Genomic DNA, 23,865 nt, shown 5'->3' with positions numbered 1-23,865 from the left:
GGCAAACCAACCACAAGAGGCAGCAATGGCTTCTTGCTCCAAGTCCCAAAGTAACCCAGACTGTTATTATGCTGGAACATTAGAACAGGTAACCTCAGGACACAATAAAGGCAGCCAGCAGACAGGAATGGACTGAGGAAGATCATGGGGTGGAGTTGGCAGATGCAGGAAGGATTGGTTTGCAAGGTTCAAACCACCAAGCTGGCTAAGCAATGAAGCCTGACTCCCTTTCACACAGTGACAGTGCTCTTCCATGTTCTGCTTTACTTTTCCTAAATGTATTTGAAAGACAAGTTTTCCATTTTCCAGGGTCACTAGGTTATCCTGGAAGGGCAGATTTTGCTGTAACAAGGAACCCTGGCATGAAAGGGACGTGCTCATTTTCCCAAACCCTGGTCTTGCGAAGGAGAGCCAGATCCAGAGACTCACTTATTCACAGGCCAACCAAGTGAGTTTCTCTACATGTAAGTTACACAGCACTAGGTTTTGTACAGTTTCCCATTTTCCTTGATGGGAATTGGTTTTACTGTCCTAATAGAATAATAAAAGAACAAACATGTAGTTGCTCACAGAGAGCTTTGTTGCCAGGCTGCCTGCATCTGAATCCCATTGGCTGGCCTTTCACAAGTCAATCAGCCTCCCTGCCTTGGTTTCCCCAACTGCAGAACAGGGCTGATAACAGCACATTGCTGAGGTGCTTGTGAAGATTTAATGGGCTAATACAAGTGAAGAGCCCAAAGCATATCCAGCAGAGAGAGAGAGGCTGGCTGCTGCTGTTATTTGAGGACAGGAAGACTAGATTATTGGCTTAAATCTCTGTCCACCTTTCTAGTGCATGAAAAGAACTAAAAAACAAAAAACATAAAAACCTGATTTAGTGTTTAGTACCAAAAAACCCCACTTTATTTCCACTGGAATTTATATTCTAAAGCATATAAATGTCTTAGGAAATTGACATGAAGATGTTTTTCACTTAATTTCTTCCAGATTATTATATAAAAATTGGTTGCTGGCTTGGCAAACTTCATACCAGGGGTCCTGCAGCATTAAAATCAGCAGGGATTCATCCCCAGGAACCTGTCATTTAATCCCTAAGGAATGCAGTCACAGAGCTGATCTGTGTTAAGGAAGCTGACTTGTCTAAATTCAATGCAGGTATCTTTAGAGAAAGTGAAAACAAAATTATTCTAATAGCTATTTTGATGCCTGCTCTTTTTAAACATTCTGACAATAACTGAAGAAATCAGCTCAAGTCAAAATTGAAAGGTTTTGTCAGGTTTATATCAAGGCAGTGAATAAGTGCTGTATACTGCTATAGGAACAAATTGAAAAAACGTCATGTAAAATATTAGAAAACTAGGGACTGGATTGATTTCAGAGACATCTTTGAAGATCTTGGCTTCCAAATGGTCCAGAAAGACTTCACAGTGAGGCCCTTTCAGAGTACAGCTGCAGATGAAGCAGCAAAATCCCAACACAGAGAGCTTTCCAGATCCAGATGAGGACAGCTTTCTGTGGAAACGCAAGGGACAGAACCATCCAAATGCTCCTCACGACAGAGAGGGCAGCTGTGTTCCACACCCTGTTCCCCTGGCAACAATAAGTGGGAGGCGGGCCTCCCTAGGATGCTGATGTGTTGGCACTTTTGCAACCTGTCCTGGAAACCAAACTGCATGTTCAAACATACCCTAACCCACCGCACCCTCCTATAGTCCCCTCCTTCCTCACCTCCCTCATCCTACCCAAGAGATGGCGTTCCTAAACAACAAATGAAATCACTCAGGTTCTCTTTCAAAAGAAAACATTCTTTCAAGGAATCCAGTATTTTGGAGCTGTTATAGATGGCTTTCCAGGGAGCAGGGGCTATCTGCTGTGAGTGACCTTGAGGTTCTTTCATGGGCTTGTCCAGCCCCTATCAGGCTCACCTTCCTCAGCCCATACATGCCCCTCCTCCCTCAATGGCTGATGGCTGAGAACATGGCAGAGTGGATAATCTGAGGGCGTGGGTCACACAGCACCTATGACTATCCCATGTCCTCAAAGGGACTGGAGCCTCTGAGGATTGTGTCTCCTCCACACAGCCTGATGACATGTGGCGTTCTGCTAGCAGACCTGTCAAAACCAATCCTTGTCAAAGGCCCACAAAGAAGGGCAGATCTACTCACCTCTGTTAGTGTTTTCTTCGTGTCATTGTATCTGGATTGTAGGTTGGTATGATTTTCTCGCAGCTGTAAATGAAAGATAAAGACATATGCTCTCATTTACTCCTTATAACAACAGGGATATGGATGGTAACCCCATTTCACAGATAAGAAAATGGAAGCTCACTAACATTTAAACTGAGTAAATTATGTGGGAATTTTAGAAGGGCTGCCAGCAACAGAAGAAAACAAACCTCTTTTTTTTGTTTTATACTTTTTCTTTAACTTTTATTTAGTAAATATAAATTTCCAAAGTACAGTTTATGGATTACAATGGCTTTTTCCCCCCCATAACTTCCCTCCCACCTGCAACCCTTCCAACTCCCACTCCCTCTCCCGTTCCATTCACATCAAGATTCATTTTCAATTATCTTTATATACAGAAGATCAATTTAGTATATATTAAGTAAAGATTTCAACAGTTTGAACCCACACAGAACATAAAGTGTAAAATACTGTTTGAGTACTACCCTACCATACAATCCACCCATCCCACTCCTTGGAATTTACCCAAAGGAAATTAAATTGGCTAACAAAAAAGCTGTCTGCACCTTAATGTTTATTGCAGCTCAATTCACAATAGCTAAGACCTGGAATCAACCTAAATACCCATCAACAGTAGACTGGATAAAGAAATTATGGGACATGTACTCTATAGAATACTATACAGCAAGCCGGCGCCGTGGCTTAACAGGCTAATCCTCCACCTTGCAGCGCCAGCATACCGGGTTCTAGTCCCGGTTGGGGCGCCGGATTCTGTCCTGGTTGCCCCTCTTCCAGGCCAGCTCTCTGCTATGGCCCGGGAAGGCAGTGGAGGATGGCCCAAGTCCTTGGGTCCTGCACCCGCATGGGAGACCAGGAGAAGTGCCTGGCTCCTGGCTTCGGATCAGCGAGATGCGCCGGCCGCAGTGGCCATTGGAGGGTGAACCAACGGCAAAAAGGAAGACCTTTCTCTCTGTCTCTCTCTCTCACTATCCACTCTGCCTGTCAAAAAAAAAAAAAAAAAAAGAATACTATACAGCAGTCAAAAACAATGAAATCTGGTCATTTGCAACAAAATGGAGGAATCTGGAACACATCATGCTGAGTGAAATAAGCCAGTCCCAGAGGGACAAATATCATATGTTCTCCCTGATCGGTGACAACTAACCAAGCACCAAAAAGGAAACCTGTTGAAGTGAAATGGACACTATGAGAAACAGTGACTTGATCGGCCCTTGTCCTGACTGTTGATGTACAACTTAATACTTTATCCCTTTTAGTAGTTTTGTTCTACTTAATACTATTGATTGAACTAGAAAAAACCTCTTGTATTTGATTAGCACTAAGTACATTTCAGACCATGTACTAGGTAATCTGCATTGAACCTATCACTGAATCCTACATTCAGTGGAGAGGATGCTATTCTTATTCTACAGATGAGGAAATAAAGCCAGAAAGAGGTAAAGATACTGACAATCGATGAAGCCAGGATTCACACTCAGGTCTACCTGACTTTTTTGAACGGTTACAGGTAACCAGCTTGCCTTTGCGTGCACAGAATATAAACTGCATTTCAGTACTCAGGATGGTAGCATGGTGTATGACTAGTTGGCAAATAATACCAGAGAGAAGAAAGGACTGAAGACTTCAACACTAAGATAAAGAGCATGAATTACTTTTACTCTAAACTCACATCTTGAAAATGTCAATTCTCTTTTCCTCACTAAAAATGCATATCCTTGTATTGTCTATGAACTTCTAGAAATCTGAAAACATTCTGCTAAATGCTCAAAGCACTTATGCATTTCTAATAATGGAAAGGAGAAATGGCAGAAAGCCACTATTAGATTCTTCAATTTTCACCTGGGTCCACATTAGCAGTGTGAAATTTTAACCTCCCTTTCAAGACTATTTCAAAATGACTTGTGTCATCCTTGAGCCTGTAGGTAACCTATTAAGAGTTGTGTCCATTGGAGGGTGAACCAACGGCAAAGGAAGACCTTTCTCTCTGTCTCTCTCACTGTCCACTCTGCCTGTCAAAAAATAAAATAAATAAAAAAAGAGTTGTGTCACTTTCAGAAATTGTTCTTAAATTGTGCTTCCAGTCACAAGTATTCACTAGTGAAGGCCTATCAAGCAGCCAACTCAAATGGAAGTGATAAGGGAGGGGAAGCAGGTGGGCTCTGGCATGTCTCTCTTCAATGGAGCCATCTATGCAATGAGATGTTTTATTAACTGGTTTGAGTAACTGTGGATGAGGGTACTTCTGCAGGAAGGCTGTTTTTCTCTTGAATCCTAATCACTGAACCCTTGAAGTTTTCTAAGGTGTACTGTTAGTGTCTCTCCAACATTCCTAAGTTGGAACCTGTGAATTGCCGAAAAAGCCCAACATGACAACAGTCCTTGCCCTCAAGGAGCTGGACCAGGAAATGGGGGTAAACATGGGTTAATGCATGAAAAGAGCTACCTAGAGGCAAGCCCAGGGGAGGCCCAAGGAATCAACCAGCTTATCTGGGAACTCAGGAAGACTTCACCAAGTTGGATCTGGCAGGGTAGTAGGAGCTTGCTAAGAGAGTAAGGTTCATCTCTCTATTCTCTTTAATTAATTCAACTAAAAAGAGCTCTCTTCATCTCCTCGTGTGATCACCTTTTCTTAAATGTGGAGTGTCTCAGTAGCTTAGCTTAATTCTTCTTCATCATTAGCCTCTAGAGTTTTTCTAAAAATTCAGTCACTGGTTAACACCTTCTTTCTGGATTTCACTTTCTTGCCTCAATCTCAGGGTTCTTCTCAGCCATCTCCTAGCTGCACTCTAATTCTCCTCCTTTGAAGCACATTCCCCTATTGTACTGTGCAATGGTCATGCTTCTTCTCTTACTGACCACCCTACCTTCTCTTTCTCTGCTGGCCCAAGACCCACTGCATAGTTCTTGTCACCAACATCACGGGTACATCTGTCATGTTCTGCTTGAATGACCTTGAAGGAGAGGTTCCAGAATTTAAACAGTTTCAATTCTCTCATTTACTACTTATGGAAGTGTAAACTAGTTAAATTATTGGTGACAACTTGATAGTTTTTAGTAAAATTGAAAATGGTTATATTTAGATTTGGCAATTCTTGAAGTCTAACAGAAATACATTTGTACAAAGATGTTTGCACTAAGTATTCATACTAGCATAAATTTGCAACTGGAAAAAAGTCTCTAGAAGAAACCTACATAGCCATGTATAGAGAAGTTAAAAAAAAATTACAGTAGATATAACACATCGCATGATCCAGCTATTGAAAAGAATGAGACAGATTTATATGCTTAAATGTTGGCTCTATCACTAACAAGCTTGGTAATTACAGGCAAACTACTTACCTTCTCTTAGTTTCCATATTTGTACAATGAGGATAATAACAGCACCTCTTTCAAAAGGATGTTACAAAAACTGAGTTATTTTTGAAAAGCACTTAGTAATTACTCAATGGCATTATTATTTCTAATAGATCTCTATGACAAAATAAGCGAAAAACAGACTCAACATTGTAACCTGACTCCTTACTCTCCACAAGTGAAAGGACACACGTTTGCCAAAGCCTAGGAAAGAGTAACCAGGAAATAAAGCAGTAACACAGAGTGGCTTGCTTTATTCATTTTTATCCTCATATAGTTCCATAAACTATTTGTTTTACTAATATTGAGTTTGTATTATCCCTATAATGTAAAAAACCTATTTAAAGAATTTGAAAACTGATAAAGAAAAAAAATATTCTTAGCACATCCATGTCTACATACACTCAGAGTATAAACTCACTCATTAGAACCCCTTCTTGAGTGAGTTCACTTGATAATGAGGGTGAACACAGGGCTGGGATGCTATGGCCAGAAAGGCAGTCTAGCAGTCAGAGAGCTGGGACTTGGGTTTCAGAGACCCGGATTCTCACACAAAGGTTTGCTATTGACCACCCCTGTGTCTTCTGACAGACAGAAGCAAAGGTAAAGAAGAAAGAATTTTGGAGACTAGCTAGCCTAAAAAAGGTGAGCAATAGAAGGGCAAATTAAGAAATAGTTACAAAGTTTAGTGGCTATATTTTTGATAGGATATGCTAAATTGAAATTGGCTGAGTAAATTAGGAAGTAGGGGGAACACACATTTTTATAGCTCAAGTCATTTTTAAGATTTATGTATTTATTTGCAAGGCAGAGTTAGAAGTGGGGGGGGGGGGAGGAAGAGGGAGGGAGGATCTTCCATCCAATAGTTCACTCCTCAAACGTGTACAATGGCCACAGTTGAGTCAATGTGAAGCCAGAGGCCAGGAATTTCTTCTGGATCTCCCATGTGGGTGCAGGGGCCTGCTTTCCCAGGCACATTAACAGGAAGCTGAATCAGAAGTGGAATAGCCAGGACTCGAACTGGCACCCATATGGGATGCCAGAATCACAGGCACGGCTTTTACCTTCCATGCCATAGCGGTGGTCCTAAATCATTCTTTCTTGAGAAAAAATGTTCATGAAAATGTTGATGCTGTTTTCTAACCTTCAGGAAACATTCTTATCTAGGTTGATCTGAGAAATATGCTAATCTTTTATTCCTTACACTTGCATAAAGCTTTAATCCACAGAAAATGTTTGTACTCTCTCGCCATCCTTGAAGCAGCCTCTCCAGGCACACACCCCCAACCCCTGACTCACGGAAACTGCATAGGATATTTACTGTCATTTTAAGCCACTAAAATTTAGGGTTGTTTGACAATAGACAACTAATAAAGTGGTTATTTTCTGTAGAATATAAAAGAAAGTGCTTCTTTTCATCAACTGGCTTAGTCATGGGCTTTTTTATACATTTTTTATATTCCACAGGGTCTCATACATTTTTGAATAACATAATAACTACACATATTTGTTGTGTACAGTGTGGTATTTCAAGACATTCATACAGCATGTACTGAGTCAATCACAGTGATTAGCATTTCTTTTTGTCATTTCTTTATGTCTGGAGTCTTCACACCTCTCTCTTTTAGCTCTTCATAAAATATATAATGAGTTATTGTGACACATAATCACCCACTGTACTGGAGAACACTAGAACATATTTGCAGGCACATTCTCATCTGTGTCACCTAACTCTTATGTGTTCCCAGGCAAGTATCTCCCTGCTACCTCATTTTCCTTATCCAATTGACCTAACTACATGGCCAGAGATTACTGCACATGCTCATCATCTTCAATGACATTAACCAAGGCAATAATAATTGGTGTCCTTTACTAAGAAATGCTATGTGTTATGCTGTATTCCTGAGAAAGAATAGGCTGTTGGTAAACCCAGGTTCTGAACCAATTCTAAGAGTCAGAAGGATTGTCTACTAGCTGGACGAAAACAGTGTGTGCCAGGAGCGCCATTTAGAAGAAGACTTTGCATTCTCTCTCAAGTTTGGACAGGAGGTAGAAGTAAACAGCCACTTGTGTTGAGGTCCTTGGCTCCTGCATACAGTCTGCAACAACTGCAGACAATAAAGACGTTAGGGTAAACAATTCTCTTTCTTGGTTATTGTTTATATTGATTCTGTGATAAATTCTTTCTTTAAAAAATTGTTTATTTATTTGAGATGGAGGGAGGGAGAAAAGGACTCAAACTCACCTCCATGTGCTGGTTTACTACCCAAATGCCCACAACAGCTGGGGCTGGGACAGGTTAAAGCCAGGAACTGGGAATGCAATCCTTTGTGGGTGGCAAGAACTCAACTACTGAACTACCATCTGCTGTCCCCCAGGGTGAACCTGAACAGGAAACTGGAATGGGCAGGGGAGTCAGGACTTGTACCCCAGATACTCCAATATGGGATGCAGGCATCCCAAGTATCGTCTTATTTAGGCCAAATACACTCCCCAATGAGTTCTTTTTAATCAATCACTTTCATGTGCTTATTACTGGCAAGGGTCATGAACAGAGATGGCACTGTCTAGCTGAGAACTTACTAAAATGTCTCAACAAATTTCTGGACAGAAACCAAATCATTACTCAATCTCTGCATCCCTTTTTGCTTATGACCATGGCACTTTGGTAAAACCAACCTGTTGTTGTTTGTTCAGCTGTGGTAGAACAATTCCTTACAGAATAAATTCAAAGAAATGATTGGGCAGGACATTTTCATATGTTATTATGTTTTGAATGTGAGATGTGAAAGAATGAGAAGTGCACAAGTTCAAGATGCTAATTGGCATCCATTTCTGGAAAACTTGTTCTTCAGAAAGTCATATTCATTCCATAATCTATTATGTGTATTTTTCTCATTAAAAAACTTATTGCCAATGCAAGTGAAGTATACAACAACTTTTTACTGCCTAATGACCATTCCTGAATCAAACTCCTCCTCCCACCTACATCTATCCTACAAGGCAAATATATGAAGGTGTTTCCAAAACAGTCCCATCCATCACCAATTACTACAGAATGTTATCTTCTAAAAATCCCTCAAAAATGAGCAAGTTTCTTCTATTGCCCCTGCCATCAATAGCTCATGTCAGCACTGCTGCATTGGGCTAATTCTCCCTGAACCCTTTTCTCACCTTAGTCCTACAGCAAACAGTGTACAACTTACATATCTGATCATGCCACTTAACCCCTCTGTGGGCTTCCTGGAAGGTCTTGTTTGATCAGACCCTGCCAGTCAATTGCCTCACTCAGCAGTCTTCAGTCACAAAACAGAAACTGGCTACGACTGTTCCTCTCCTTGGTCCTTGTTCATGTTGTTCACCAAGTTCCCGATCTAGTACCTCCACATTTCATGTGCATATTTCCTCCCAGCCAATGCCCACTCAAGTGTCTAGTACAGTCCTTTGTGACCCCAGGCTAGGTCAGGTCTATTAGTCACCCTCTCAGTTCCCCATGTGTCTTCTCAAGTCTTTACCACAATTATCATTAAGTGAAGTTGAGTGCAATACACTTGTTTAGTCGATGTTTTCCCACTAGACCTTAAGATCCTTGACAGCAAGGATCACAGCTTGTTCATCATTCATTCCATGGCTTACCTCAGTGCCTAGGACGCAGCTGTGCTCAGTATACAACTGCACTAATGCCACTCTTGCCCTGTGATATTCTTCTATAACAGAGGCTGAAGGACTTTTTCTGGAATGGGACACACAGTAAATCTTTGGGTTTCGTAGCTCATATGGGCTCTGCTGCAACTCACCAACTGCCATTGTTTCTTGAAAGCAGTCACAGAAAATGTTAACAAACAGGTATGCACATTTTTCGGGAAAAAAAAATAAAAAACTTTACAAAAACAGGTGGTAGTTGGTACGCTCTGAAGGCTGGCTTATGTCAGTCCCTTTTCTACAATCTCCTTTGATGAATCCACAATGGAGATCTTAATTTGGTTCCTAATTTCTCCCTTTTTTGAAAAATGGATTCAATGAAATGACTAAAGAAACAAAAACAAAAACATTTTGAATATGGCCTTGTCTAAATAAGATCAGAGTTGGTGAACTCAAGAGGCTTCCATAGCCTTGGCAGCTCATGACAAGAACCTCGGGTGATTACTGAAGTCATAAATAAGAGTGTCAATTGTTAAATCAGCAACGGGAGTCACTGTGCACCTGCTCCCCATGTAGGACCTCTGTCCTGATGTGCTGTACTATATGAAATAATGGTAAAACTACTACTCAAACAGTACTCTATACTTTGTGTGTCTGTGTGGGTGCAGTCTGTTGAAATCTTTACTTAGTATATACTAAGTTGATCCTCTGTATATAAAGATAATTGAAAATGAATCTTGATAAAGAATGGGATGGGAGAGGGAATGGGAGATGGGATGGTTGTGGGTGGGAGGGAGGTTATGGGGTGGAAAAGCCGCTATAATTCTAAAGTTGTACTTTGGAAATTTATATTTATTAAATAAAAGTTGAAAAAAAAAACAAACCTCTTCCAGGTGTTTGGTCTTCTGTAGAATCTGCTTGTTCAAGGAAATAACTTTTCGACGATGTAGCTGGGAAGTTCCTAATTTTTCAGGACTTTCTTCAGCTGATAGTTCAGACTGCTGTGGGGAAAAGGGAGGGAAAACACAGAGGATTTAATCAGTTCACCAGGATTCCTGTAATCCATCCCCACCCAGTGTGGGCAAAGCTCTACTGGGCAGCAGTCACACCATGCCAGGGTATCCACAGGGCCCTGCTCTGAAGACTGCTCCAAAGGAAACTCTGACACAGTGACCAAAATCCCCAGTGAAAGAATCTATGTTCTTGGCAGATGATCAGTGATGATGGGTTTGGAAGTCTGGTAGAGTCACCTTGGGGAAAAGAGATGGGAAAGTGAGGAGGAAGACAAATGACATGGTCATAACCAACATTTGTTTTAGTTAAGGATTTTTCTGAGTAATTCAGCAGCATTATTAATGGATGATGAGCTTTTGCTGCTTAACAACTCCAGAAATGGGAAACTGCCGGGAGGGTATGGCTGAATAAAATGTCAAGGATTATTATTTCCTAACTCGTGGGCTGTTAGGCCATAAAAGAAATAAAAAAAAAAAATTAAGCATTAGGTATCACAGCATATCTAGCTTTAAACTTGGAACTTTGAAAATGCCAACTATTGGGGCCAGCGCCGTGGCTCACTTGGTTAATCCTGCGCCTGCAGCACCGGCATCCCATATGGGTGCCGGGTTCTAGTCCCGGTTGCTCCTCTTCCAGTCCAGCTCTCTGCTGTGGCCTGGGAGGGCAGTGGAGGACAGCCCAAGTGCTTGGGCTCCTGCACCCGCATGGGAGACCAGGAGGAAGCACCTGGCTCCTGGCTTCATATCAGCACAGCACCGACTGTAGCAGCCATTTGGGGAGTGAACCAACGGAAGGAAGACCTTTCTCTCTGTCTCTCTCTCTGTCTAACTCTGTATGTCAAATAAATAAATAAAATCATAATAAAAAATAAATAAATAAATAAAAGAAAATGCCCACTACTGTACTTAGCTTGTCAGGCTTTCTGGGAATTAGAGTTAACTTTTTGAAATTAATTTAGACACATTAAGATATTAATCTGTAGTCTGTGGAAGGAGAAACTGTTTCTGAAAATTATTTCAAGAGTATTAAATGGGGAAGAGGAAAGACCATCCCTTATTTCCAAATCACTCGTCAGAAACAATTATAATTAACAAACAACATCTTCCTCCACTTTGGATCACCCTGAGCTACACTGTTGATTTGGCAACTTTCGTTTGCTATATAGTTAATAGCTTGTTTCTTAAAGTCTACTTCAGCTTTGAGTTTTAATATCCAACTTAGATTCCCTGACACTGATTTCCAAAGTGTCAACGGCATACCCTAAGATAATTTTACTTTACTAGCAGAATTATATAAGCCCTCTGTTTCATGACTTATTGACATCTGAAACTGGATTCATTTCCCATTCACTGGAACTACCCCATATAGTAGGTTTCTATGTTTGATGCTAGGATTGGTTTTTATGTTTGTTTTGTTTTGTTTTGAAGATTTATCTGAGGGGCTGGCACTGTGGCGCAGCAGGTAAAGCCACCGCCTGCAGTGCTGGCATCCCATATGGGCACAGGTTGGAGTCTCTGTTGCTCCACTTCTGATGCAGCTCTCTGCTATGGCCTGGGAAAGCAGTAGAAGATGGCCCTTATCCTTGGGTCCCTGTGTCCATGTGGGAGACCAGGAAGAAGCTCCTGGCTTTGGATCAGTGCAGCTCTGGCCATTGTGGCCATCTGGGGAGTGAACCAGCAGATGCAAGACCTCTCTCTCTCTGCCTCTCCTTCTCTCTCTGTTAACTCTTTCAAATAAATAAATAAATCTTTTTTTTAAAAAAAAGATTGATTTGAAAGGAAGAATTACAGAGTTATGAGAGGCAAGGGAAGATTGAGAGATATCTTCCACCCACTGGTTCACTCCCAAAATGGCCACAACAGCTGGGGTTGGGCCATGCTGAATCCAGGAGCCTAGAACTCCAACCAGATTTCCTACATGGGTGGCAGGGGCCCATTCACTTGGACCACCTTTGGCTGCCTTCCAAGACACATCAGCAGTGAGCTAGATTGGAAGTGGAGCAGCTGGAACTCGAACCAGCACTCACAAGCAATGCTGGCATCTTGGGAAGTAGCTTAATGTGCTACACCACAATGCCAGACCTATTTGTTTTTTAAGATTTATTTGAAAGGCAGAGTTACAGAGAGAGATACAGGGAGCAAAAGGAGGGCAGGGGAGGAAGAAAGAGGGTGGGAATGAGAGGGAGAAGGAAACTGACTGACTATTCTGAGTACCCTGAACTCTTCCAGCTGCCAATTTGGTTTCCAGACTAAGATCCACTGAAGTACGTAGGCTCAAGTGGTCCAGGTATCACCAACCCCTAGACTTCCTCTGGTCTGTGGCAACTGAGCACACAGATTCACTTCTGTTCTGAAATTCTGAGCTGAATTAGCTGATGGACTGCTCTTATCTACACAGTTCCAAGAGAACAAAAAATGAATCCCCTACCCAATTTCAAACATTTATCAGTGAATGTGGCACACATACAGCCTTATTTTAAAACCATAACCTCTAAATTTCACTTATAAGAATTCTTACTGCAGAAAAACCAATAGCTATCTTGACTCTTGGAGGGGAAATTTCCAGGCTGGTTGCCTATCTAGCTACAATTGGATTTTGAGCAACACGGTCCCTTAAGACCCCTTCACAGGCTCTATGAGGTCACACTCCTTTCATAAAACTACAATAGCATTATATGGTTTTTCTATTCTCATTCTCTCATGATATTACTGTTCTGATGTTAATATGTAATGCGTTTATTATTATTATTACTTATAAATGAATTAATATATAAGCTATTGGGTCCTTGGTAATTTTTAATAGTCCTTAACAGGCTCTGGTAACTAGAAGTATTGAAAAGTACTACTTTAATCTAAGCTGTCTGACTTGCTTGGGAATCTACTTCTTGACTAGAACTCAGGAATCTATCTACTGACTGGGCTCACCCAAAGGTCAGCCTTCTTTCATGTCATGAGAGGGGAAAGTTTTTCCTGATTCTGCTTTTTTTTACTAGACAGGTGAGAACCAAACAGAAAATGCTTGCAGTACCCAAAAATAATCTTGAAATCTCTATACAAACCTGTCATATCTGTATGACAGTACGACGGCACTTCAAACAGTTCACTAAAAAAGGAAATTAAAAGATTTCTTTTATTTGATACAAAGTTTTTGAAATCCATGGTTTTTGAAATCCATGTAGTTTTTTTCATTATACACATTTACCATGATTTGATTTTTTTTTTTTTTTGACACAGTTACAGACAGTGAGAGAGGGACAGAGGGAAAGGTCTTTGTTCTGTTGGTTCACTCCCCAAATGGCCGCTAAGGCCGGCACTGCGTTGATCTGAAGCCAAGAGCCAGGAGCTTCTCCTGGTCTCTCATGTGGGTCAGGGGCCCAAGCACTTGGGCCATCCTCCACTGCCCTCCCAGGCCACAGCAGAGAGCTGGACTGGAAGAGGAGCAAGCGGGACTAGAACCTGGCGCCCATATGGGATGCCGGCGCCACAGGTGGAGGATTAACCTAGTGAGCCACGGCGCCGGCCTACCATGATTTTTTTTTTTTTTTTTTTTTTTTTTTTACAGGCAGAGTGGATAGTGAGAGAGAGAGACAGAGAGAAAGGTCTTCCTTTTTGCTGTTGGTTCACCCTCCAATGGCCGCTGCGGCCGGCGCATCGTGCTGATGTGAAGCCAGGAGCCAGGTTCTTCTCCTGGTCTCCCATGTGGGTGCAGGGCCCAAGCACTTGGGCCATCCTCCACTGCCTTCCCGGGCCATAGCAGAGAGCTGGCCTGGAAGAGGGGCAACCGGGATAGAATCCGGTGCCCCAACCAGGACTAGAACCTGAGGTGCCGGAGCCGCAGGCGGAGGATTAGCCTAGTGAGCCGTGGCGCCGGCCAACTCTGTAGTTCATTAAAAGAATTCATTAAAATGAAGTGGATGCACACATACAAGCCCAGAGTATATATTCAATTTGTGAGTTCCTCCATTTGCCTGTGAGTCTAGAGATCATTCTGTAACAGGAGGTTAAAGCTTAAACAGGAAGTCATTTTTGGATACACAGTTTATTCCAGGGCTGAACTGAGGAGTTTTCTTAATCTAGTCAAAGAAAAGCTGACCGTTCCATTTCAAACACATTTTTTATTAAGCAATCTAAATTTTTTTTTTTCAGGTGCTCTCTTTGAAGTCAAGAGAACTAGACTGATGAAGACAGAAACAGGTCCTCAGAGCAGTAGGACTCAGTAGCCATTGGTTCACTGGGAGTTACAACTGGAAAGAAAGATGATGATGCTGAAGTTAGATTTTAAACAATGATACCAAGTTGGACAGATGAAGAAAAAGAGTACATTGCTTTATCCAAAATCCTTGACAGGAAAAATTTAATCCTGGGGCATCTTAACTGATTTCTACTTGCAAAATGCAACATCTGTCAAACAATGCCAACCATCTCAAATACTGCATTTGTGTTTACATTGGAGTGACAGCTAAAGTGTCAATATAATTTTGATCAACAATTTCAGATTAAGAATATGCTTTCAAAACTACAGTGTGGATTAAGATGACTTTTAGTGCAGATTCAGTGTTTTTCAATAACAGACATATTTACAACTCCTATTCTTAAGAGAAACATTTAAATGTCACTTGATAATATTAGTCCAGTTCAACATGGTAAAGTCTCGAGAGAAAGAAAAAATGATTGCTTTAGTTAAAACTTTATATTTTTATAATTGAAAGAGACCCAAAAGGCTATTTACATATCAACTTTCTTACTAATACATGGATCTCTCCTATACCCTCCTCTTCCCCCACCAAAATGTGGTCACTATGCTGAGCTGACAATTACAAAGAATCCCTACCTCGTGAGGGTGCCAGAGGTTCTCTACACTGAACAAACAGACTTTTCAGTTGAAAACAGCATATGGACTATGCAAAATGCTTTTTACTTTTTTAAAAAAATCCAACAGCTAGCAAGAAAATTAAGAAATTGTAGAAGACCAAAAAGTAAGTCAAAGTGGAAACAGAGGGAGGGACAATTACTCAAAGAATTTGGCTTTTGTTCCTAGGGGTATCTGCCCAAACCAGGGCATCTCAATCTTTGATGTTTAGAATTCAGGAACAAGTAAACTGTATGAACTTTGACTCAGGAGTAAGAGGAAAAACATGTGCAATGAGATTTGGTGACAACAGACTAGCCCCCGTGTAGTTCTACATCTACACTTAATCTTAGTCAAAAGGCCAAGAAGCGAGTTCTGTATCTAAATTCACACACCCAGAGGGTCCAAAACCCTGCAAGTTTTCATGTGAAATGAACCTGGGCAGATATATCTCCAGGTGCTTGGCAGAAACAAAGGCATTCTCAAAGAAGAGTTTTTTTTTTTTTTTTTTAACTTTTATTTAATGAATATAAATCTCCAAAGTATAGCTTATGGGTTACAATGGCTTCCCCCCTCCCATAACTTCCCTCCCGCCCGCAACCCTCCCCCCTCCCGCTCCCTCTCCCCTTCCACTCATGTAAAGATTCATTTTCAATTCTCTTTGTATACAGAAGATCAGCCTAGCATATACCAGGTAAAGATTTCAACATTTTGCCCATATAGCAACATCAAGTGAAAAAAACTACCATTGGATTACTAATTATAGCATTAAATAGCAATGCACAGCACATTAAAGACAGAGATCCTACATAATTTTTTTTTTCAAAATAATTAATTTTCTATGCCATTTCCATTTTAACACCAGGTTGTTTTGTTTTTTTTTTTTTTTCATTTCCAATTCTCTTTATATACAGAAGATCACTTCAGTATATAATTAGCAAAGACCTCATCAGTCAGCGCCCACACAGAAACGCAAAGTATAAAAATACTGTTTCAGTACCAGTCCTAGCATCACTTGGCTTTAGACGACACATTAGGGACAGATCCCGCATGGGGTGTAAGTACACAGTGACTCCTGTTGCTGACTTAACAATTTGACACTCCTGTTCATGGCGTCAGTAATCTCCCTGGGCTCTAGTCATGAGTTGCCAGGGCTATGGAAGCCTTTAGAGTTCGCTGACTTTGATATTGTTCCGATAGGGTCATAGTCAAAGTGGAGGTTCTCTCCTCCCTTCGGAGAAGGGTACCTCCTTCTTTGATGGCCCCGTTCTTTCCACTGGGATCTCACTCACAGAGATCATTCATTTAGGTCTTTTTTTTTTTTTTTCCATGATATCTTGGCTTTCCATGCCTGCTATACTCTCATGGGCTCTTCAGCCAGATCTGAATGCCTTGAGGGCTGATTCTGAGGCCGGAGTGCTGTCTAGGACATCTGCCATCCTATGAGTCTGCTGTGTATCCCACTTCCCATGTTGGATCTTTCTCTCCCTTTTTGATTCTATCAGTTAGTATTAGCAGATACTTGTCTTGTTTGTGTGATCTCTTTGACTCTTAGACCTATCGGAGCTATCAATTGTGAGCTGAAATTGATCACTTGGACCAGTGCGATGGCATTGGTACATGCCATCTTGATGGAATTGTGTTGGAATCCCCTGCACATTTCTGACTCCACCATTTGCGGCCAGTCCGATTGAGCATGTTCCTAATTGTTCATTTCCTCCCTCTCTTTTTCCACTCTTAGATTTAACAGGGATCACTTTTCAGTTAAAATTTAAACACCTGAGAATAATTGTGTGTTAATTACTGAGTTCAACCAATAGTACTAGAACAACAACAACAACAACAAATACTAAAAAGGATAGAGTATTACATTGTACATCTAAAGTCAGGACAGGAGCTGATCAGTTCATTGTTGCTTATAGTGTCCATTTCACTTAACAGGTTTTCTCTTTGGCGCTCAGTTGTCACCGATCAGGGAAAACAAATGATATTTCTCTCTTTGGGACTGGCTCAATTCACTCAGCATGATGTTTTCCAGATTGCTCCATCTTGTTGCAAATGACTGGGTTTCATTGTTTCTTACTGCTGTATAGTATTCTATGGAGTACATGTCCCACAATTTCTTTATCCAGTCTACTGTTGATGGGCATTTGGGTTGGTTCCAGGTCTTAGCTATTGTGAATTGAGCTGCAATAAACATTAATGTGCAGATGGCTTTTTTATTTGTCAAATTAAATTCCTTTGGGTAAATTCCAAGGAGTGGGATGGCTGGGTTGTATGGTAGGGTTATGTTCAGGTTTCTGAGGAATCTCCAGACAGACTTCCATAGTGGCTTAACCAGTTTGCATTCCCACCAACAGTGGGTTAGTGTCCCTTTTTCCCCACATCCTCTCCAGCATCTGTTGTTGGTAGATTTCTGAATGTGAGCCATTCTCACCGGGGTGAGATGGAACCTCATTGTGGTTTTGATTTGCATTTCTCTGATTGCTAGTGATCTTGAACATTTTTTCATGTGTCTGTTGGCCATTTGGATTTCCTCTTTCGAAAAATGTCTATTGAGGTCCTTGGCCCATCTCTTAAGTGGGTTGTTTGTTTTGTTGTTGTGGGTTTTCTTGATTTCTTTGTAGATTCTGGTTATCAATCCTTTATCTGTAGTATAGTTTGCGAATATTTTTTCCCATTCTGTTGGTTGCCTCTTCACTTTCCTGACTGTTTCTTTTGAAGTACAGAAACTTCTCAATTTGATGCAATCCCAAATGTTAATTTTGGTTTTGACTGCCTGTGCTGTTGGAGTATTTTCCAGGAAGTCTTTGCCTGTGCCTATATCTTGCAGGGTTTCTCCAATGCTCTCTAATAATTGGATGGTTTCGGGTCGTAGATTTAAGTCTTTAATCCATGTTGAGTGAATTTTTGTGTAAGGTGAAAGGTATGGGTCTTGCTTTAAGCTTCTGCACATGGAAATCCAATTTTCCCAGCACCATTTATTGAATAGACTGTCCTTATTCCAGGGATTAGATTTGGATCTTTGGTCAAAAATAAGTTGGCTGTAGATGTTTGGATTGATTTCTGGTGTTTCTATTCTGTTCCATTGGTCTATCCATCTGTTTCTGTACCAGTACCATGCTGTTTTGATAACAACTGCCCTATAGTATGTGCTGAAATCAGGTATTGTGATGCCTCTGGCTTTGTTTTTGTTGTACAGGATTGCTTTGGCTATTCGAGGTCTTCTGTGTCTCCATATGAATTTCAGCATCATTTGTTCTAGATCTGAGAAGAAGGTCTTCGGGATCTTGATGGGTATTGCATTGAATGTATAAATTGCTTTTGGGAGGATAGACATTTTGATGATATTGATTCTTCCAATCCATGAGCATGGAAGATTTCTCCATTTTTTGGTATCCTCTTCTATTTCTTTCTGTAAGGTTTTGTAGTTTTCATCATAGAGATCTTTAACGTCCTTGGTTAAGTTTATTCCAAGGTATTTGATTGTTTTTGTAGCTATTGTGAATGGGATTGATTTTAGAAGTTCTTCCTCAGCCGTGGCATTGCCTGTGTATACAAAGGCTGTTGATTTTTGTGCATTGATTTTATATCCTGCTACTTTGCCAAACTCTTCGATGAGTTCCAGCAGTCTCTTAGTAGAGTTCTTTGGGTCCCCTAAATAAAGAATCATATCATCTGCAAAGAGGGATAGTTTGAGTTCGTCCTTCCCGATTTGTATCCCTTTAATTTCTTTTTCTTGCCTAATAGCTCTGGCCAAAACTTCCAGAACTATATTGAATAGCAGTGGTGAGAGAGGGCATCCCTGTCTGGTACCAGATTTCAGTGGAAATGCTTCCAACTTTTCCCCATTCAATAGGATGTTGGCCGTGGGTTTTTCATATATTGCTTTGATTGTATTAAGGAATGTTCCTTCCATACCCAGTTTGCTTAGAGTTTTCATCATGAAAGGGTGTTGTATTTTATCAAATGCTTTCTCTGCGTCTATTGAGAGAATCATATGGTTTTTCTTCTGCAGTCTGTTAATGTAGTGTATTACGTTGATTGTTTTGCGAATGTTGAACCATCCCTGCATACCGGGGATGAATCCCACTTGGTCTGGGTGGATGATCTTTCTGATGTGTTGTTGCATTCTATTGGCCAGAATTTTATTGAGAATTTTTGCATCTATGTTCATCAGGGATATTGGTCTGTAATTCTCTTTCAGTGTTGCGTCTCTTTCTGGCTTAGGAATTAAGGTGATGGTGGCTTCATAGAAAGAATTTGGGAGGATTCCCTCTTTTTCGATTGCTCTGAATAGTTTGAGAAGAATTGGAGTTAGTTCTTCTCTAAATGTCTGGTAGAACTCAGCAGTGAATCCGTCTGGCCCTGGGCTTTTCTTTGTTGGGAGGGCCTTTATTACTGTTTCAATTTCTGTGTCAGTTATTGGTCTGTTTAGGTTTTCTATGTCTTCCTGGCTCAATTTAGGGAGGTTGTATGTGTCCAAGAATCTGTCCATTTCTGATAGATTTCCCTGTTTGCTGGCATACAAGTCCTTGTAGTAATTTCTGATGATTCTTTTTATTTCTGTGGCGTCTGTTGTTACGTTTCCCATTTCATCTCTGATCCTATTGATTTGGGTCTTTTCTCTTCTTTTTTTAGTTAGTTGGGCCAATGGGGTGTCAATTTTGTTTATTTTTTCAAAAAACCAGCTCCTCGTTTGGCTGATTTTTTGTAATGTTTTTTTGGATTCAATCCTGTTGATTTCTTCTCTGATTTTAATTATTTCTCTTCTCCTACTGGGTTTGGGTTTGGTTTGCTGCAGATTTTCTAGATCCTTGAGATGGCTTGAAAGCTCATCTATTTGGTGCCTTTCCAATTTCTTGATGTAGGCACCTATTGATATAAACTTTCCTCTTAACACTGCTTTTGTTGTATCCCATAGGTTTTGGTATGTTGTGCTGTTATCCTCATTTACTTCCAGAAAATTTTTGATTTCTCTTTTAATTTCTTCTATGACCCATTGTTCATTCAGGAGCATGTTGTTCAATCTCCATGTGTTTGCACGTGCTCTAGGGATTCCTGAGTTGCCAATTTCCAATTTCATTCCTTTGTGGTCTGAGAAGCTGCATGGTATGATTCTAATTCTTTTGAATTTGCTGAGACTTGCTTTATGGCCTAGTATGTGGTCAATCCTAGAGAGGGTTCCATGTACTGCTGAGAAGAATGTAAAGTCCTTAGATGTAGGATGAAATGTTCTGTAGATGTCTGTTAGATCCATTTGGGCTATAGTGTCATTTAAATCTACTGTCTCCTTGTTGATCTTCTGTCCTGTTGATCTGTCTATCTCTGAGAGTGGAGTATTGAAGTCCCCCAGTACTATTGTATTGGGGTCTAAGTCTCCCTTTAAGTCCCTTAACAAGTCTTTTAAATAAGCTGGTGCCCTGTAATTTGGTGCATATACGTTGAGAATCGTTATATCTTCCTGTTGAATGGATCCCTTAATCATTATATAGTGCCCCTCTTTGTCTCTCCTAACAGTTTTTGTGGTAAAGTTTATGTTGTCCGATATTAAGATGGCTACGCCCGCTCTCTTTTCGTTTCTGTTGGCGTGGTATATCTTTTTCCAGCCTTTCACTCTCAGCTTGTATGGATCATTGTTGGATAGATGGGTTTCTTGTAAGCAGCAAAAGGATGGGTTTTGTTCCTTAACCCAATCAGCCAATCGGTGTCTTTTGACTGGACAGTTCAAGCCATTAACATTCAATGTGACTATTGAGAAGGAGTAACTTTGCCCTGCCATTTGCCAAAGATATTTTCTAATATATGGTTTGAGATTCCTGTGATCTTTTGCTCTGAGGTTTCCTTCCTTTACCTTCTTTCATATTGGTGACCGTGTTTCTGTGTTTCTGTATGTAACACATCTTTAAGCATCGTTTGCAGGGCTGGACGAGTGGCGACAAATTCTTTCAATTTCTGTTTGCTGTGAAAGGTCTTAATTTCACCTTCATTCACAAATGAGAGCTTTGCAGGATATAATATTCTGGGCTGGCAGTTTTTCTCTCTTAGTACCTGGGCTATATCTCGCCATTCTCTCCTGGCTTGTAGGGTTTCTGATGAGAAATCAGCTGTAAGTCTAATTGGAGATCCTCTGAGAGTAATCTGGCGTTTCTCTCTTGCACATTTTAGGATCTTTTCTTTGTGTTTCACTGTGGTGAGTTTGATTACGACGTGTCGTGGTGAGGATCTCTTTTGATCATGTTTATTAGGGGTTCTCTGAGCTTCCTGTACTAGGATGTCTCTGTCCTTCTCCAAACCTGGGAAATTTTCTGCTAGTATCTCACTAAAAAGGCCTTCTAATCCTTTCTCCCTTTCCATGCCTTCAGGAACACCTAGAACCCGAATGTTGGGTTTTTTAATAGTATCCTGTAGATTCCTGACAGTATTTTTTAGATTTCTGATTTCTTCTTCTTTTCTTTGATTTGACTGTTTCCTTTCCTGTTCTCTGTCTTCTAATTCCGATATTCTCTCTTCTGCTTCATCCATTCTGTTTTTAAGGCTCTCTAATGTGTTTGCCATTTGATCTATTGAGTTCTTCATTTCATTGATGTTTTTTGCCAGTATCGCAGTTTCCTGTTCCACTAATTTTTTCATTTCATTTTGATTCATCCTTAATATTTCATTTTCACGGGAGAGATTTTCTATCTTGTCCATTAAGGATTTCTGTAGTTCAAGAATTTGTTTTTGAGAACTTCTTAATGTTCTTATGAATTTTTTAAAATCTGCTTCTTGCATTTGCTCTATCTCTTCATCTGCATAATCTTGCATTGGCGTGTCTTGATCACCTGGGGGCGTCATAGTGCTTTCGTTGTTCTTGGTACCTCCGCTTCTATGTTTCTTGCTTGGCATGTTGGAGATAATTTGTGGTGTTTTTGTTTTTGTTTTTGTTTTTTTTTTCTCTCGTTATACTATGCCTCTAAGTGAGCTGTCTGTTTAGTTGGAGCCTTAGGGGCTGTGATGGGTGTGGCCAGAGAGCTATGCTTGTTTCTTGAGGTTTAAGGCTGTGTAAAGAGCGACTCTCCCAGAATACTTGCTCCTTGCTGGGATACTCTCTCTCTCTCTTTTTTTTTTTTTTTCTTTTGACTCAGTTGGGAGTGGAGTTGAGGGTAGTTGAAATCTAGCCTCTGTGAGTATTCGTTTGATCTACCCCTGGGACCACACAAAGAGTTTATGCAGCCCTCAATGTGTTCTCCAGTTTCGCTAAAGATACTGAGTTTGGCTGAGCTTTACATATGTAAAATCGCGGTGCTCTTTGTTTTGCTTGGTGAGTGAAGGGAGAGGCCTCTGTTCCCCCTCCCCCCAATGTCTCGGACTTCTCAGGTCTTTGTCTTACCCTCCTGGGTTCCCGCGCTGGCGAGATTCTGTGGCTCTGGCTCCGCTCCCGCAGCTGCCGCTCGGCTTGTCTCGGTTGGTTTTCCACGCGGTGGGTTCCCTGTAAGTCCTCTGTGTCTCATCCACAAGATCCGGAAGCGTTTCCTCTGCAGTTTTTTTTCTTAAGTCTTTTCCTGAGGCTACAGTAGTTCCACTTTTATGAAAGTTTATTTTCCCAAAGTAAGGCACACGTCCTCACTATCCGCCATCTTGGCTCCGCCCCTCAAAGAAGAGTTTTGACTCTAAGCCTCAAAGGATTTCTACAGGTAAATTTACAAGGAACATGGTATCCAGGTATAAAGCCAGACGCACACAGAAGTCAAATTATCACGGACAAAACCCAGCAAAAGCAGCACAAGATTGGTAGACTTCTTCAGGAGAAGGGGAAAAACCAAAGATCTTATCTCTAGGCTTGCAGAGTCTCCTCAGGCAAAATCCACTGGCTGTTAGAGTATTAGTTCTACCACATTCTCTCCAATGCCTAAATTGCACCACAAAGGAAGAGTTTTGAAAGCTCTTCTCGTTCCTTCTTCACTTTCTCTCTTTCCTCCTTCCTTTAACAAATGTGTGTGAAAATCCCATTACATTAAACTCTAGGGATATACAATGATCCTGGATCTGGGGAAGGGCAACTATTCTAGATCTTGGAGTTGAGTAAAGAGACAAATAGTTAGTGCATCATTAGTGCTATGAAGGAGACTCCAAGTAGTTACCCTCCACAATGTCACAGAAGACCTTACTTTAGGTAGGGGAGTCACCCTAACTGGCTACTGAGTATGTCTCTAGAGTTTGACTTATATCTGTTAGCAACTACTGAGAATTTACTATGCATCTGGAAATAGGGATGCAGAGACTAAAGATGAAATCTTAGCACTTTGGGAGCTTAGAGTTTCAGAATATGACTTGTGTCATACCTGTGATAGTATGTGAAATGGAGCACAGAATGAAGGAGTTTAAAATCTATCCCACATCCACACCTGACCCAGTGTCAACCCAGGGTTTTCTCTCTGACCACAAGCAGAAGGTTTCCAAGAGGGCAACCCCTCTCTGTTCTTTCCCAACTCCACATGCCAATTCAGCTAACAAGTGGTAAAAGTGTTTTCTGAAGTGGAACAGGTTGATAGCATTGGAAACATTCCTATCTAAGCTCAGCAGAAGTCACATGGGTTCCAACTCGGACCAAATTCTCCAAGAAGCTCCTGGAGACTCAGCTTCCTGTGACTCTCTGACCTGGGCAAGGTCTCTGGGGTGTGGTTTTCTTCACTCAGGCCCCAGTCCTCCACTTTTCCAATCCTACCTCTACTAGGTACAATTTAAAAAGTTACACATTCTATCTAATTATTACCAGGGAAAAAAGTTCAGGATTACTTATGTTGACTACTTTTCTTTG

The 23,865-nt window shown here is 40.9% G+C and overlaps 1 protein-coding gene across 3 annotated transcripts in view; it reads right to left on the bottom strand.

Moving 5' to 3' along the window:
• Window positions 1-23,865, bottom strand: part of CCDC93 (coiled-coil domain containing 93) — a 126,047-nt gene that overhangs the window by 29,060 nt on the left and 73,122 nt on the right. For 2 of the 3 annotated variants that reach the window (XM_062185269.1, XM_062185314.1), the window contains exons 12-13: window positions 10,088-10,204; window positions 2,166-2,228 (exon numbers count right to left, since the gene is read on the bottom strand). In XM_062185269.1, the coding sequence (XP_062041253.1) occupies window positions 2,166-2,228; window positions 10,088-10,204 (180 nt within the window). The remainder of the gene's footprint in view (window positions 1-2,165; window positions 2,229-10,087; window positions 10,205-23,865) is intronic. The other variant, XM_062185360.1, reaches the window with a different exon arrangement.

Source organism: Lepus europaeus, chromosome 1 (genome assembly GCF_033115175.1).
Source record: "Lepus europaeus isolate LE1 chromosome 1, mLepTim1.pri, whole genome shotgun sequence".
Taxonomy (NCBI): domain Eukaryota; kingdom Metazoa; phylum Chordata; class Mammalia; order Lagomorpha; family Leporidae; genus Lepus; species Lepus europaeus.
Note: the sequence above shows the minus strand (reverse complement) of the source record. Positions and strands in the feature narration are given on the sequence as shown.